At 32.4% G+C, this 16,898-nt stretch overlaps 2 protein-coding genes across 2 annotated transcripts; both read right to left on the bottom strand.

The window, feature by feature from the left end:
* Positions 1 to 927: 927 nt before the first annotated feature.
* On the bottom strand, positions 928 to 6,221 carry LOC100812605 (calmodulin-binding protein 60 B). The gene is made up of 8 exons (XM_003529250.5): positions 5,875 to 6,221; positions 5,213 to 5,288; positions 4,560 to 4,621; positions 3,737 to 4,230; positions 3,501 to 3,661; positions 3,176 to 3,379; positions 2,386 to 2,620; positions 928 to 1,980 (listed from the first exon to the last, which is right to left on the bottom strand). The coding sequence occupies exons 1-8, from the start codon at positions 5,961 to 5,963 to the stop codon at positions 1,430 to 1,432; spliced, it is 1,872 nt and encodes a 623-aa protein (XP_003529298.1). The 5' UTR covers positions 5,964 to 6,221; the 3' UTR covers positions 928 to 1,429.
* A 4,172-nt stretch (positions 6,222 to 10,393) lies between these two features.
* On the bottom strand, positions 10,394 to 12,135 carry LOC100500570 (ribosomal RNA-processing protein 17). The gene is made up of 3 exons (XM_003529251.5): positions 11,841 to 12,135; positions 11,603 to 11,702; positions 10,394 to 10,994 (listed from the first exon to the last, which is right to left on the bottom strand). The coding sequence occupies exons 1-3, from the start codon at positions 12,048 to 12,050 to the stop codon at positions 10,744 to 10,746; spliced, it is 561 nt and encodes a 186-aa protein (XP_003529299.2). The 5' UTR covers positions 12,051 to 12,135; the 3' UTR covers positions 10,394 to 10,743.
* Between the last annotated feature and the right edge of the window lie 4,763 nt (positions 12,136 to 16,898).

Genomic DNA, 16,898 nt, shown 5'->3' on the forward strand with positions numbered 1-16,898 from the left:
GCTTTATTATTGATGTATAAAATGATCTCGGAGTAGAATTTCCCTTTTTATTGTATTCCTATCAAGTTTAATTGCGTATTATTTTTTTTTTCTTTGGAGGTACATACATCCACAATTGTCTTTTTGAATCTTAAACTTAATTCTTCTGTACCGAACATCGGCCTTAAATAATTCCATATTTTCTTAATAGTTCTAAACAATCGCGTAATCATGCAACTTCCAAAACTGGCCTAGCTGCCACTACATTCTAGAAGCTGAGTCTACTCATGAACTGAAATGTTATTAGAATTAACATTTTTTGTAAATTTTTTTATAGAGAATGTTTTCTCATTGTAATTTGTTTTTACAGCCATCAAATTACGAATTGACATGAATAGTAATATTTTTAGTTTTTATAATTACTTCAAAAATAGTGTTATGATCATATTTAATTAGTTAACACTGTAAAAATCTTTGCACCTATTGAAAAGTAAACTCAATGTGTTATCCTCCATTTAAGATGATTGTAATTTATTCATTCATACATTCAGGAAGTCAAATCTAGCATCTTTTTCAGTTGATATTTGATAAAGAGTATTGGGGTGTTTGGTTTGGTGGTGGGTTCCACGGTAGGCAACTAAAACCACGCAAAATACATGAGAGCAATTTGCCCGTTTTGCAGGGCCTGCAGACACAAAACAGTGTCACGTACTTTTTAAAATGCAAAAGAAATGAAAAAGTAAAAAAAACACTCCTTAACACGTGTAACTTTTTGAAGGCCGTACAGTTTTATATATATACTATTGATGATAAGACTGACGCAGCTCAGTGTTGCTTTGCACTAAACGTGAAAATGAACACGATTTTTTTACGCACTGCCAAATCAAACACTACGTCATTAGGCAGAGTTATACAGATGCTGAAACAATCATAAACAAACAGAAGTACTGAAAGCACATAAAAAGTTCAAATTAATTATAATGCCACAGCAACTATAAAACATTAAACTTCAGTTGGGTTGAAAATCATCTAGCTAGCTTACTATACAGAATTAAATACAACCTGATAAATGTAGTAACGATCCTAGTAGCTCCCCGTGAATTTCACTTGGAGCTTGCCAAGTTTAAGCAGCATTGCAACAGCACTCTTCAGTTTAAAAACAAGTAGACCATCAGAGACTTTACAACTTGGATACAGGAATGCTTAGTGAAAACATCACAAGCAAAGCAGTAAAGTCTATGCCCAACTGTTTATGGATCAAGGGACAGTTGAATCTTTGAGTTAAGTCTGCACCAAATAATTCAGTCCAGATTTTATATCCTTGCTCCTGCTATGAGATTTCAGCATGACACCAATTCTGAATGTCAGGAAAGACTAAGAAGCCTTGGATGCTATAACCAGAAAAATTATTGTTCAGATCACTAAAGATCAGTAATGCCCCCCAAGATCTCTATGGGTCATCCAATTCAACGAGTTGTGCCCGTCTCTCAGCAGCCTGCTTTCGAATAAAAATACCCCATCTTAAAGCTGCCTTCAGCTTGAGCCAGCCCACAACAGCTTTGCCTGAGGAACGGTTTGGTTCATCATCAAAATTGTAGCCCATGGGGTTTGCAGAAATGTATGTAGATGAACTAGGGTATCCATCATCCTGAGCATTAAAGGTGGGATGTGGTTGGCCTCCCATGTTAAAAATACGGAGTAGATGCTGCATATCTTCATTTTCTAGCATCTCATTACTTCTAATACGAATTTCCTCCTCTGGGAAGTACTCTTCAACTCCTCTGTATGTAGGATTTGAAATGCTGACAGGCTCAAAGCCGTGCGTGGATGATTGTGGAGGACCAATAGTCTGCCCATTTTCATTTCTTGGAAGTTGGGCATGGTGTGAAGCACTCATCAACTGGTTTTGTAGTGGAAATGCATTATCATCAAACTGAATGGAAGAATTAAGATTAGGATGTGGTTGCAAGGAGAATCTAGAAGCTGTCCCATCATGATAACCTGCAGACATTTATGTGTGGTCAGCAATCAAAAAATTCTCATAGGGAAGACAGTCTAAAAAGATTAATGTGGAATGTATACAGCTCACTGCATTGTTCTGTGATGCTGTCATTCTCTTCTACTGACAAACATCAAATGTGTTCAATTTTTCACCATGTGAGGCATTAAAAATTTATAATATCTAAATCTTTCCACTTTGAGAGAAGTTGGGTTTTGAAGAGATCAATATTATGGGTACTGGGTGTATGAACAAAATGAAGAAAACAATTGTAAAAAAATATAGAAAAGAAAAACTGCTGGAAAAAAATGAAAAGGAGGGGGGGGCAGAAAAAATTTAAACCAGAAATAACAGCAAGAACCTTTTGGTTTTGTTGCTAAAAATTTTTTTTAATAGGAAATATATACCTCCAACTGTTACTCCTGAATCCATTGAAGGCTGGCCAGGATGTACTGGAAGTGGCAAAGCTGGGATGGATATCTGCTGAAGTGAGTTTGAATATTCATGGGAAGTCATTGGAGCCTGAGGATGAGTGGTATCCAAAGCCTTATCCTCGTTGTCATTTATCAGAGACTTCCCATCATACTCAATAACATGCATCCAATTATCATATGCCTTCTTCACCAATGTGTCTACATAAACCTACAACAGAAATTGTTGGAATTTTCAGAAAATTCATCTTTTATTTCCCTTTAGTTTTGAAGAACTTTTAACATCTTTGTAATCTCCACTTATTCTTTTATGGGGAAAAAAAATCCCCATCTTATCTTCCTAACACTTATAAGCCTATATTAAGTGGTATATATATAAGTTGTATATAGCCAACTGCCAAGCTGATTTATTCACACAAAGGTTCAGGAACAACAATAATTGTTGATATGCCTGAGAACAAAGTTAAAGGCTAGCAAAAAATTCAGACCACAAGAAAGACTCCAAGAATAAAACAAAACTAAGCAAAAATATTGCAGCCAAGCACAGGACATTTTTATATTAATAACATTGGGAAGCCAATTATGTGTATAATGTTTTTTAGTTAGATGCTCTCAACATTACTGGTGCAAATAACCAGATTGAAAGGAAAAATAGAACTTTTATTATACGGCATCAGAAATCGGGTTAATCATATTATGGAAGAAACTCAACAGTATGGTCTGAATTCAACCACAAATGGAAAATTTTCCACGATAGTGCTCTTACCTTTTGATTCTCAGAGAGAGAATCAGCTGAGTAATATTGGTCGTTGGCAATTAAGCCACTTAATTCATAAATATTATTGAAAACAACACCCACATTTCTTGCATCTTCAGGATAGTATACGTAAAGTTTTCCACTGAGAACACAAGTCTTTGCGTGCTCAACAAGAATATCCCACATCTTATTTGACATGCCACTCCCAAGAATCTACAATAAGAAGTATCCATAAAATAATTATATATCATCGATTCAAATACAAACCAAAAGGAATTGAGCATTAGATCAATTGACATTAAAATCCTAAATGGACAAAAATCTGGATTCTTACATTCCGCAATCTCTGAGGGTCTCTGACCACAAGTCTTAAGAAGTCTTCAACCATATATATTCCAGCTTTATTTAGCCTTTTGTGAAATGACCCATCCTTGCCAATCTTCTCCAGTCTCCAGACCTCATCATTCAAGGCAGGCGGGTAGTGTTTCTTGTATACTACGATTCAATTGAAGTTTCATTACAACAATTCTCTAGAAAGATATAACAAATATAAGGAAGTTATGAACTTACATTCTCCACGATGATCCTTAACTGTGAAAGGTTCTGATTTGGCTTCACGGATACGCATTTCCTCACAACAACCTGAGGCAACTTTCAGCCCCAATCTAAACTTCCTACTCCTTATCCAGCTAGAGTTGTCTGTAAATGTAAGCTCACCAAGTGTTCCTACACCCTCCTTCAGTGTGACTTGCAGATCACCAGTTAGAAGAGGTCTTTTTCCTTCCCGCTCTTTCACAATATGACTATCAAACTCTTCTTCGTCCCAATTATCATCATCCTCATTATTGAAATCTCCCTCTAGTACAATAACATCTAGCCTGACACATGACTCTGGCCCTGATGTGACAATATGGCCAGAATTTGCATCAATCAAAACAATATGTATGGCTGTCCCTTGCTCACCCTCCACTTTCCCACCAGTAAAGAGGGGAAGGGATAGCCTGGTCTTGAAGTGCAATTGTAAATTTTTGCCATCGGGGCCTTCTATCCGCTTTGGGGAAGACCTAAATTTTACATTGAGTATTAGAGAGACCAATTATAGATATTATAAACTCATGGCGATAAATAATATCAGCTGAACCTAACACTAAGCACAGAATAGATATGGGTCACTAAATTTTAGACTTTAAAATGTAACAGTATCTCCATTAACATAGATCATCTGTCTAATTCATCATTCCAAACTCTAGCAAAGCAAGTTATAGGCTTATAGCAGGATATAATCTTGCTAATTGCTATGAAACCATTAGCAGCAAAAGAGCAGGAGAATAAAGTGTGATGCACATTCATCTGAAATAAACATTTTCTTTAACAAGAGGGAACAAAAAAACACCTGCCAGTATTAAGCTTGGCAGGGCCTAGTTTTGCCAAAGCACGCTCAACTTCTTCACTAACCTGTTGAGCAGCAAGAATAAAAATAAGAAATAAGACATGTCCTTGATCAAACATTATTCATGTAAAAGTAGCATGCATTCAATTTATTTATAAAGCTATTTTTCATTATATTATATTTGATAACACTCAAACCTACACTGCAGGACAACTTATTCCAGAAAGCCTCTGATGGATGAGTAAAATGGGTGACCTAGTGCATAAGGCTCCCACCTAATGAGGCTTGGGATGGGTATAAGCAGCCTTACCCCCACAAGCACAGAAAGCTGTTTTTAGGATGTGAGAGGACATTTCCTTTCATAGTTGGGTAAATGAGAAAAAAGAAAAGAAATGCATAAACTTCTACAGTTTTGAATCCGAGATCACTAATTTCCTACCCTATTCTATTTAAGCCTCAGATCAAGTCAAGGACTACAAGCTTGAAGTACAGTAAATTTTAGCCAGAGGTTGTAGTTTATGTGGCTGATTAGGTGAGCAATAGAATATGTAAGTGATAACTTCAGGTACTATTGACCAATAAATCAACTAAAAATTTCACAAAATTATCAGATTAACATATTAGAATTAATACCACAATGAACTGAATTTTCTTACAACTCTGCGTAGAATAGGCTCCAGTGACGAGCAAAGTTTCTGCAGACTGTCAACCTTCAGGGCTTCAACAATTACACTGCAAATTAACATAAATAAATGAATAAAAGCAATAAACAAATTCATAGCCAAGTTTAAGACACCAAATTAAGCTAACTGCCTCCTTAGTGATTCCTTTCTTAGTTACATATTCATTTATAGAAACACAAACTAAGTTGAATTCACGTTTTTTCACAATTGGTTTGTTAGAACCATTTTTACTCACAAATTTCAGACTCACGCAAAATCCACACATTTCCCATATTTTTTTTTCCTTTTAAAAACAATCAACCTAGCAATTAAAATCAGATAAGGTGACAATTGAATTCTTCTTCTCCATCAATTTTCACACAAATGCACTACTTGCCTATCAATTTTCATGCAAACATTCTAAACTAAACCTCAAGGTCTTAAAAAACAGCAGTATGTTACTGGAATTTTAGCCACAATGGAAGGTTTTTCAAGTGTCCACGACCACAATTACGGCCAAATCAGTCGCATTTATCGACAATTTTCCGCAATATCAATAAAAGCGACGAAACCGCAACTGCGACAAGACCTAGCAACGACGGAGGAACAAAACAATCCAAAAACGGAAGAAGAAAACGCAATTAACATTCATTTACCTAGCCAAGGCAGGTCGTTTCCGATCAGGCTGACCTTCTTCAGCGGAAGCCGAATCCAAACCGCGCTTCTCTCGCGCCCTTCCGTGCATTGTTCCAATGGCAAACGTGTTTGGTTCCCGAGAAAACGAAAGAAAAAGAAAAGAAAAAAAGCACGGCGGCGGCGGCGGCGGCGGCGGCACACAACGCGAGTAAGTAGGTTTTCTCAGTCAGGTAAGCTTCAACAGTTCATTTTTCATTCAGTTTGTTTGTTTGACTCAGAAACCTAAACAAATAAATAAGCGGCAAATAAAATACTACTAAAAGGGAAAATGTTACGATGCGAGTTAGTTAGCGCCACTTTTGGTTTCGCTTTATTATGAGCAGCCAAACAGGGCGTGCATGCTTTGGAAAAGTACGAAATGTGAGAAACTTCGGGGAAACGTCTCAGAATTTTCTTTTTGGGGGCCACAAACGCTATTTTGCACTCTGACGCTTATTTTGTCGCATGCCTCAAAACAAACGTGTCACTTCCAAACCTCCTTTTCAATCTCTCCTTTGTTCTCGCTTTGTTGGGCTTTCATTCGGTGGGGAATCTTTCTTGTTGTTTTGAGATTCTTCCACGTGGTGAAGTTTGGTTGCTTGGATCCTGCCATGTGTTGCAGTAGCAGCCGTAAGATCTCATAATTCAGATCTTTCTGTAGTTCTGTTTTATTTACCTCGTCCTAGGTTTGGTTTTAGTTTTACGCTTTTACTAATATAATAATTATACACTTTTTTTTTTACAGCAAAAATGATACACCCTTTATTCTTTATTCTTTATTCTTTCTTCTTTCTCTTTTCTTTTCTAGGGTTCTAAAGTGGAAGATGCTCAACATCTACTTTAGGTGAAGCATGGTGAAAGAAAAAAGAGATAAAAAGAAGAAAAAAATTAAAAGAAAAGGTGATAAATATAATAAGTGATGAGATAAGGAAAATGATAAAAATAAAATATAGTGAAAATAAAATGGATGAAAAAGAAAAGAATGTTTATAGTTTCTTTTAAAGAAAAATAATTTTTATACTTATATTTCTTAAATAAACCTTTTATTCTGCAATGGCCATTTTAGCTATTCTTTTAAGATTATTTATCATTTTATAATATTTAAAAAATATTTTTAAATTTTATACTTCCTTCTCTGCATCTTTTAGGAATTCTATTTATGTAATTATAAGGTTATTTTTATTTTTAAGTTATGAAATATTAAGAATATATAATGAGATTGTCAGGTTTTTTTTATATAAACTTTAAGAAAATTGTTTTCTAATTCTTATGTAATATTTTAACATGGTACGTAATTGTTTCAGAAGAGATGAAGCACAGCGATTAAAAAATCTGTGTTTAAATTAGTTTAAATATATATTTTGTTTGTAAAAGAGTTTTCTTAAATACTTATTTCTAAAAAATAAATTAAAAAACAGATAATTAATGTTAGCTACTATTTAGCATCAATTTATCTCGTAGGATATAGTTTCTTTACTCTTAATAGTAATTAACAATATATATAAGATAAAAGATAAAACAACAACAATGAAGAAAAAACCTCAAGAGGTGATTTACTCTAAACTAACATGGGATGCGTGATTATAGTTTATAGAATCGTTTATTTTATTATTTCATTATGTACGAGTTAAGAGATTCACAATGTTGATTTATTAGTGGTAGCTGGATTTTGCTTTCATGTGTTGTAGAACAAATCATTGATCGTTGTTTGAGTGGATTATATTAACAGGTACTTGTAAAAAAACGTTCCAAGACAAATTAACAGTGAGAGAATGAGAATGATTGAGGTTTGTACGAATGATCATGCCTACCCGAGTGAAGATAATAATATTCCTTATATGGAGCCACTATAAGATATCTCATAGTTTTGTGGAATCAACTTAATAATTGAGTGCATGCAACAGCAATGAGAAATGCAAGATTTGGCCATGCATGCAAGCATGTGTTGTGTGATCCTTTAATCTTTTAGAAAACAGAGCGGGCCTTGAAGGCGATGGGTGATAATTATACCGAACTCAAACACACATAAAAGGTCACAACACATTAAATTGTCAATTGGCTTTTATAGAAATGAAGAGATTTTGTTAACAGATATAGTAGGGTAGGGAGGATAATGATAAATAAGATATGGTTATATGTATTCTTTTCTTTTCTTTTTTCAAAATTAATCCTCAAAGAGGATAGGGTAAGCACGATTTGAAAAGAAGGATTTATAACTGCACTTCCAAAACCATTTTCTAAAAAGGTTAAGAAAATTTGCAAAGAATATATAGAAACCCGATATTTTATGAAAATATGACATACGATCGATCAAATACATAATATGAGGATAGACACTAGAATACAAGTTTGCACTTCTTTCAAATACAAATTAAAATTTGTAAAGAAAAATTAACAAATAGTAAAAAGGAATTTCAAACATTTTGTCAAATAGAAACCATTGAAGCCCCTACAGTTACCAAAAAAAAAAACATCAATCTAAGCCAACAACTAACTACAGAAAATAAGTCCCTTGGAGTTGTTTCAAATTTTATGTTTTGAATGCTTTAATTAGAACAAGAAAGAAAGACTCCAAGATCAATTATAAATTACAAACCTCTAAATAAAGAATTAAAATGGATAAAATATCCATTACCCAATAAATTTGGTTTAATAAAAAGACTAAATGATACAACAATATGTTCGAAATTTGATATAAAATTAGGCTATTATCAAATTTTGGTGGTACAGAAAGATAATCATAAAATTGGTCTAATTAACCCTTTATCTAACTACTATGAAATTTCTTTTTATGAAATTCTAAATATTAATTTGTCTAGTCTTTCTCTTGTTGGTATATTTTCTATTTCTTTTAATATAATGATAAAGGTAAGTTGTTCATTAGAACCATTATATTAAAACAAAGTAGGATGGATTGCAGGAGGGCAAGGATGGTCCCTCCCCTATATCCTAATTCTTTCGAAATATTATATAAAAATCCAAACTTAATTATAGTTTTAATCTCAAGTGTTAAAGCTATTTTAGTCTATTAAATTCAATTGCACAAATTGAATTCTTCAATATTATAATTGTACAATTTGAATCTATTTGTTTTCTCTTGTGTTAACACATAACATATTTTATTAACATGACACTAAATAATGATATGGCAATTTTATATATTACTGATATGATTTAATTTTACTTTTGGTTCTTATGATTGTGATACTTAAGTAACTAAAATTATAATTAAGTCACATTAGCATATGTATTAGGCAACACGTCAACTATGATATCGTTAACATGTCATTATCAATACCATATTAACAAGAAATGTTAAATATTTAACTAAGAATTAAAAGAGGGACCAAAATGTTACAATTGCAATATTTGGATACCCAATTGGTATACTCTTGATGCAATTGAAAGAGTATGATGCATATTGATAGACAATTCTAATGATAAACGAAATCAATATACTAGTATTGCTTCATTATTTTTTTGTTGTTGACAATATTGTTTCATTATGTTCGAATGATGAATTATACTACTTACTGTGTTTATATTAACAATTTAATTTCGGTTAAACAAAATTTATACTAATGGAAATAAGCCTGACTCCTAACTGTTTTTCTTCTTTGTTAATGTATGTATGACATTTTTTTCTACAATGTAAATTTAGAGTTTATTTATGTCGGCCTCTCTTTATCTATTTTTTGGATTTTTGTCCCAGGTAAAAAGACTTCCCGATTAATAACAAATGGTTCCTAGTGGGCATAAACATTCACTGAATAGCTAACTCTCTTAGTCCATTCTTGCAAAATTAAAGACAAATTGAGGTTCATTTAAACCTGCAATGGTTGTCAAAAGATCCTATCATGCCCTTGCATATGATGCAACTCACTTTTGAAAGAACCAAGCTTTAAGAAGACAAATATATTTAAATTTAGGTAAAATAACATCCTCGTAGACGTAGTTTTATCAAATTTGCCATCAAGTCGCCATACTCTAAAAGCTTTCAACTAAACTTTTAAAAGTTTTGGGCGATAAGGCTTTGAACATTCCTGGTTAAGGTTTAAATAAAACAAACTGGCAACAGGTCTGATCTTGAAACCATCTGCAACTTACTATTAGGCTTATCAGAGTACATAAATTACCTAACTCATCAAATTTAACTTTCCTACGGTAACGGGTAAAATAAAGCTTTGACATGGTTAAAATCCTGTTTAGATAAACTTTCTACAAGTATTTAAACTTTTCCATGTGTAAAAAAAAACCCTTAACTTTTGAAGAAGTCAAATGAAAAATTAAGTGCATAAGTTAGCTTACACAATAAGCTCAATTCATTTTATCTTATCTTCTATTATAAGTGTTCATAAAGAAATCTAACTAAACAAAACCTTAAGAGGTCTTGATTCATTATAACTCCATATAAGGATGAACCATAGCGCTCCAAAAAGAATCTGAAAGCCCTCTCTTTTGATCAGAAACTAACATTTGAGACAATAAAAAGAGAAGAAATGAAAAAGTAATAAGTTAAATATGTGAATGAAGTAAATGTATAATACACAATAGAATTACCGATTAACCAAAAGAAAAGGAGAAAAATTAGGTGTTTCTTTCTTAACTCTTGGATCCCCAAAATGGGAAGACAGGAATAGCCCTGAAGAAGAAAATCCTGTCATGGACAGTAGGAACCAGGTAGGTAACCAACTAAACGAAACACGTCCAAATCCTGCAATATGCAAGCATGAGTTCTCACTTCTAGGTATAGCCAAATTACTGCACTTAACAAGCACCTCCACAAAAACACAGTTCCTTCTTCATTGTAGACTTGGAATGTTCTGAAGACGCAAGATGCTTAGCTGCCATTACTTCTTGCCTCGCTTCTTTCCTTTCTTTTTATCTCTCTTACTTGATGGCCTTGGCCGAGACCTCTGTTTTGCAACCTTCTTGAAAGATTTCTTGTTACTTATGGGTACCCCTTGCCTTTTATCAGACACAACAGATTGAGGGATCACTGCTGCCTCCTTCCTCTCACTAGGATAACTTTCGTCTTCAGGGTTGATCTCACTTGTTACAACAGTGACTTTCAGATCATCATTCTCGTATGTCTTCATTTCTTTCAACAACAGAATGTAATTCCAATCACCAAATGAGTCACAACCCAAAAGCACAAAGGAAATCAATCACACATAACATTTTAAAATTCCACTAAATAGCCTCATATTCATAACAAAAGTAAAGAAACTTCGGACAGGTTTTACTCAAAACTTTTAATAGCGTGTTTGTATTAGCTTCATGCCAAGAAATAATCAAATAATTTCTCAAGGTGAAGGTAAAGCAACAAATGGTTACTTCTACATTCTCATTCATGGTATCACCATGACTTTGTGGGATAAAATAAATCGTGTATGTTATCCAAACACACTATAAGTTAATTATGTCCCAGTAACACAACGGGCTAAAGCACAACATGAATGCATGGCTTAGGTCCTGCTTGGGTAAAGTTCTCTCATTAAGCTTACACATAACCAAAAAGCTGGTTTTAACATATGTATTAACTAATCCTAGCAACTTTACGAGAAAAGCTTAATTCATTTACCTTCTAATCTTTTCCTCCTATAAGTGCTTAGTTAGAAGTGAGTCCAAATCAACAAGTGAAGAAGCAAACACTGCAATTTAGAAAAATATTCCAATAGACAGAGCCAAAGAGTAGAGAAAATGTACCAGCAATAGATTCAACTTGCTCCTCAACTTCTTCTTGGCCCTCATCAATTTCATCAGGTGGCACGCCTCCATTAAGAACATGTTCTCTTTCCAACTTCCTCTACAAAGTGAACCCAATAAAACAGATAACAAAACTAAACAAAGAAGAATAGAAGAAATGGTAGAAAAAACAAATAAAAAAAATACTAATTTCTAGAAACCCTAATAATATATGAATGGAGAGAGTGAAGGAGAGTACCCTTTTGCGTTCGTCGTTGCGTTTGCGGCGCAGAGCCTCGTTCTGTTGCTTCTGGGCTTCCTTTCTTCTCTTCTTCTTGCGCTTGTGAAAGCCGGTGACATAGTCATTGAGATCTTTCTCGTTGAAGGTGATGCCCAAAGCTTTGTTCTTCAGAGCCCTCTTCTTCAGCTGCGCGCCTTTGCGCTGTTCTTGCACTGTCTCCGCTTCCATCCCGCAATCAAACAAAACCTAGATTACACAACATGTCATGGCTCCCCAACTCCCTCTCTTTTCACTGCTTCATATTATTATTATTATTATTATTATTATTACACAAGGGTTCTTATATATGTATGTTTGTATTTCTATTTTATTATCGTATTTTTTTTATTAAAATTGAAATATTTGTTTCAATTTACATTAATATATGCATTAGAGTGCAATAATATATCAGAAGGAAAAATTCATATTAATCATTATATATTTTACTCATTAAAGGGTTTCTTTTTCAATTTATATTACTATATGCATTGAAGTGTACTTACATATAAGATCATTATATATTTTACTCTAAATTAGTTAATATTGCATGATTAAGTTAATTAAGGAAAACTCATAAGAAATGAAGATATAAATTACTTTTCAGAACAAAAGAACCCAAGTGCCTAAGTTTGGATTGAAAAAAGGTTGACATCCTTATTTCATGTGAGCTTCTACAGCTGTTTTCAGATTTCAATTAATTGACTAAGAAAACTTACCAAATATTACCTCTTAAATAATTTCAAACATAATAAATAAATAACTTGCGTCAACAGAGCACCTCTATTCAGTGGAAAAACTCTGAATAATTCATTAAAATCTTGATTATCAGAACTTTAGTTAAATTAGAATAATTTCACATTACATGCTCTGAATAATTTAATATAATGAATTAATGTAAAAAAATTATTAACATAATAAAAAATAACCATTTCTCGGTAGGATAACTTAGAATAAAACTTTCATATATGTGACACAATAATTCTTCCAAACATTGAAGAAACTCTCTCTTCTTTTGGTGATTCTCAATTTTTTAAACCCCATAGAACCCTAATAGAAACATAGGTGTTGTGGTGCTGTGTATTCGAATTTCTATTAAGCTATTACATTTTTTATTTAAATTAATTTTGTTATACAATATAATAAAATATAAAATAGATTATTTCTATAGAGTCACCTCTATTATGAGAAGGTGCAATATTTTTTTTTTAATTTGTGGAAAAGATTTAGCTATATAAATGCAACCAATATCTGATTTCAATATTATTTCTATAAAAAAAAAACATTCATTGTTAACCATTGTTTCTTTATTGGTACCATGGACTCACATTATCTCTTTCTATCTAAACCAATTTCTGATTTCAACATTCTTTCTATAAAAAAAATCATTGTTTCTTTCTATGTACCACTCTCACATTGTTTGTTGTGACTTGAATAAATGATATCCTTATACTTTTTATTTTCTTTCTTCAAAATCATTATTTCTTTATTGATATACCTGACTCATGTAGTACCTGTGACTCAATTTAAGTAACATCTTGTTCCTCACCTGTGACTCAATTTAAGTAACATCTTGTTCCTTTTGATTTTCTCTTCTCTCTTGTTAAAAACTTCTCATTCAAATTGTTATTCTCTCTTCTCTTCTTATTAAAAACTTCTCACTCAAATTGTTATCTCTTCATGTCTAAATAAAAAATGATCTCATAATGTAAATGAAAAGAATAAAGAATTCCATAAAATATGAAGATATTATTTATTCTTAATGACTAACCTTTTGAGATTGACAACAAATTTTTAAGAAATATATGTAAATATTAACAGAATATTTGTAAATATTAATATGAGTGTGTGATATAGTAAATCTTAGTTTTACATTTAAAAATAATTATTAAAATTAAATTAAATTAAAACAATTTTAAATTTTACATATGATTTTAACTAAAATTACTTCTTCTGAATTTAATTTATTGTTTTTACTAAAGGTCAACACTTATGCTTTTAAAAACATATTATATTATTTAATAAGTTAAAATTACTAAAGAATTTAGTAAGTTATACTGATACACAATGATATAAATTTAAATTTATCGCTTTATATATATGAATGAGTGAAGAGCCTTATCAATTTCATACACATTAATATTGAGATCGAACCCAAAAACTACGTATTAAGTGAACTTGAACACGTGTTTGATAACATTTTTCCTTTGGGGAAAATATTTGTTTATTTCATATTCATATCAACTTACATAATAACATTAAGCAGCAATATGATCCAAACTGACAAATCCCTTTATTTCATATTCATACCAACTTACATAATAACATTACAAACTACACCTTCACAATTCACAAAGTTAAACTGATATATGAAAAAAAATAAAAAAAATAAAGCCTGTTGAATAAGAATATACAACTAATTAGAGATCACTCTGTACAAGAATTTTATAATAACCATTACAAAAATAAACAATGTCAACATACACATAAGTTCTAATTAAATTCTAAGAATATGAACATATGATCACTTGTTACACTAACTGCCAAACAAAAGGGGGAGTTGCTGCAACTGTCTCCTCTCTGTCAGTGTATCTTCTGTGAGTTTCTCAACAACGGTCCATTTCTCTTTGAGGTGCACATATGCTCAACCATTCTAAACAACTAAACAAGAAACTCTTTAACAGAACAGGGAAATTATGTCACTAAATTTACCTCTGGACCATCTAGAATTCTTAGTGAAGTAGCACCTGCATTGAGAAGGTCTCTGACAGCTTCATTATAGATCTCCATGGCAGAGAACTTGATAACAAATTCTCTGTCTTTGTGCTGAAAGCAACAACAAAATGTCAACGTTTGACCACAATCAAAGAACATCATCATCCATTTCACTGTAAGGTGAAACCAGGATTTGAATTGTCTTGTATCTTCTCTATATATTCATAGATATTCCTCACAGCATATTCAGTAATGCCAGACATGGTGTGTGTTTTTCCACTGCTTGTTTGCCCGTAAGCAAAAATGCTAGCTAAGATTATGTTTCAGTTTCACCAATGAGAAAGAGAAACCCCTCAAAGCCAACACAGAAATATACATATCACACAATCAGGAATCAGGAATCATAGAAAAAGAAGATTTCTCACAGTTAATACCCCTAAGTACTGAAAGGGCAACTTCCTTAATCCCTTGTTCATAAACCTGCTTTGCATTGCACCTTTCCCCAAACACCCTATCTGTTTCGAATAAAACAGGAATTGTGATATAAATTTAAAAAATCCACAAAAATACGTAAAAGAACAAATTGATCATGAATATGATCAGCATTTGTTAACCATCACTTAACCCATTATTCGCCTTACACGCACGATTGCGATTGTCGCAACAACACAATCCGTTTTTCTCTGCCGTATTATTTATGTAACACGCTACACGCAGCACTGTGTCTCAACCCCTATGGACAAAAAATGAAACAGAGAACAATCAAATGAAGCGAAATGAATAGAAAATTATGGTACCTTTCTGTCTGTCTCTGTCGCCGGCGGGTGACCGGAGAAAGGGAGAACAACAACAACGCCTTATCCCACTAGGTGGGGTCGGCTACATGGATCAACTTCCGCCATAATGTTCTATCAAGTACCATACTTCTATCCAAACCATTAATTTCGAGATCCTTTTTTATAACCTCTCTGTCTTTTTGGGTCTTCCTCTGCCTCGAATTGTTTGTCTTCTGGTCTACTCTCCTCACTACATAGTCAACATCCTCATCTCCGCTACACCTACTTTATTCTCATGTTGGCTCTTGACCGCCCAACATGTAAACAAGTTTTTAATTTTCTAATTTTCTTTGTTTTTAATTTTAATTTAAATTAAGTAATTATAAGGGTAAACAAATTCCTCTTGTAATCAAATTTTTTACCAAATCAAATAGGATTTAATACCGATAATTTGAAATGTTGTTAATTGTCGATAAGATAAATAATAAAATCTAAATTAACAATTTGAAAATTTTGTTACAAAAGAAAAGATAGAAAAAAAAAAAGAGAAAGATGGAAGAGTAACACAAAGTGTCAACGTTACAAATACTGAGACAAAACTTGCTGGAGTTAATTAAAGAGTTACAAAAATGGAATGGATGTCGTTTTTTAAATTAAAATCCGAATATCCTAGTATATTTCCTAACAACATACTAGTAATTTCATCCTTAACTCCAACATTAATGGAAATGGTAACTGAACACAAATTATTGATATGGAAATTGACCATGTGATGAAAAAAAAATCTCAAATTATTAAAAATATTACAATTATATTATTTCCATCCAAGAACTTATGTTGTTAACTCTTTATTTTTAAGAAAAGAAAAAGAGAAAACCTAAATCATTAAACACAAAATTTATTGTACTCTTTAGAAGAATGATTTTCAAGTAGTTTACATATCTATCTTGGCTTATCACCAATATAGGTTTCAAGCGTATGTTATCATCTGATATTTTGCTGTAAACATTTTTTATATTTGTCATGTCAATTTGGACAATGTTGTGTGTGGTTCAATTCTAAATTTTCTTTAATAACAATGAATTTGTTGTAAAAAAATTAAACATAAAATTAGTCATTATGAAATAAAATAGCAGTATAGCACATCCTATATTAAACAAAGAACAAATAAAAATGATAAAAGAGAAAAAGAAAGAAAGAACATAACTCTGTTGTAATAACGTGATCAAGTTCTTACCTGTAAAAAAACCACTTAAAAACACTCTTCTTCCTCTTTGAGAATTAGAGTGGAACATGCAACACTGCAAAATTTTAGTACCCGAAATTCCAAGCACTCCCCATCTCGAGAAGTTGCTAAACTCCTTGAACAACAACAATCGGAACAATTTACCACAGACATAGAATCCTCCTCCGAAGAACATATGACCCCTAAACACTCAAGCATGCAATAATCAAAATCATGCAATGTAATTGCAAAACTCGAAATTCAAAAAATACTCTGTTTTTTCAAACTTCGCCGGCAGAAATCAACAAAATGTAGTGTTAGCAA

The sequence above is a fragment of the Glycine max genome, chromosome 7 (genome assembly GCF_000004515.6).
Source record: "Glycine max cultivar Williams 82 chromosome 7, Glycine_max_v4.0, whole genome shotgun sequence".
Classification (NCBI taxonomy): domain Eukaryota; kingdom Viridiplantae; phylum Streptophyta; class Magnoliopsida; order Fabales; family Fabaceae; genus Glycine; species Glycine max.

Bases quoted from the DNA above. Each gene is read 5' to 3' on its own strand.
- LOC100500570 (XM_003529251.5), bottom strand. From the start codon at position 12,050: ATGGAAGCGGAGACAGTGCAAGAACAGCGCAAAGGCGCGCAGCTGAAG. The intron at 11,703-11,840 runs GTACTCTCCTTC...TTCACTTTGTAG, and splicing joins GCAACGACGAACGCAAAAGG to AGGAAGTTGGAAAGAGAACA. The intron at 10,995-11,602 runs GTACATTTTCTC...TGTTGTTGAAAG, and splicing joins GCAAGTTGAATCTATTGCTG to AAATGAAGACATACGAGAAT.
- LOC100812605 (XM_003529250.5), bottom strand. From the start codon at position 5,963: ATGCACGGAAGGGCGCGAGAGAAGCGCGGTTTGGATTCGGCTTCCGCT. The intron at 3,662-3,736 runs GTAAGTTCATAA...ATTGAATCGTAG, and splicing joins TAAGGATCATCGTGGAGAAT to TATACAAGAAACACTACCCG. The intron at 1,981-2,385 runs GTATATATTTCC...AAATGTCTGCAG, and splicing joins TTCAGGAGTAACAGTTGGAG to GTTATCATGATGGGACAGCT.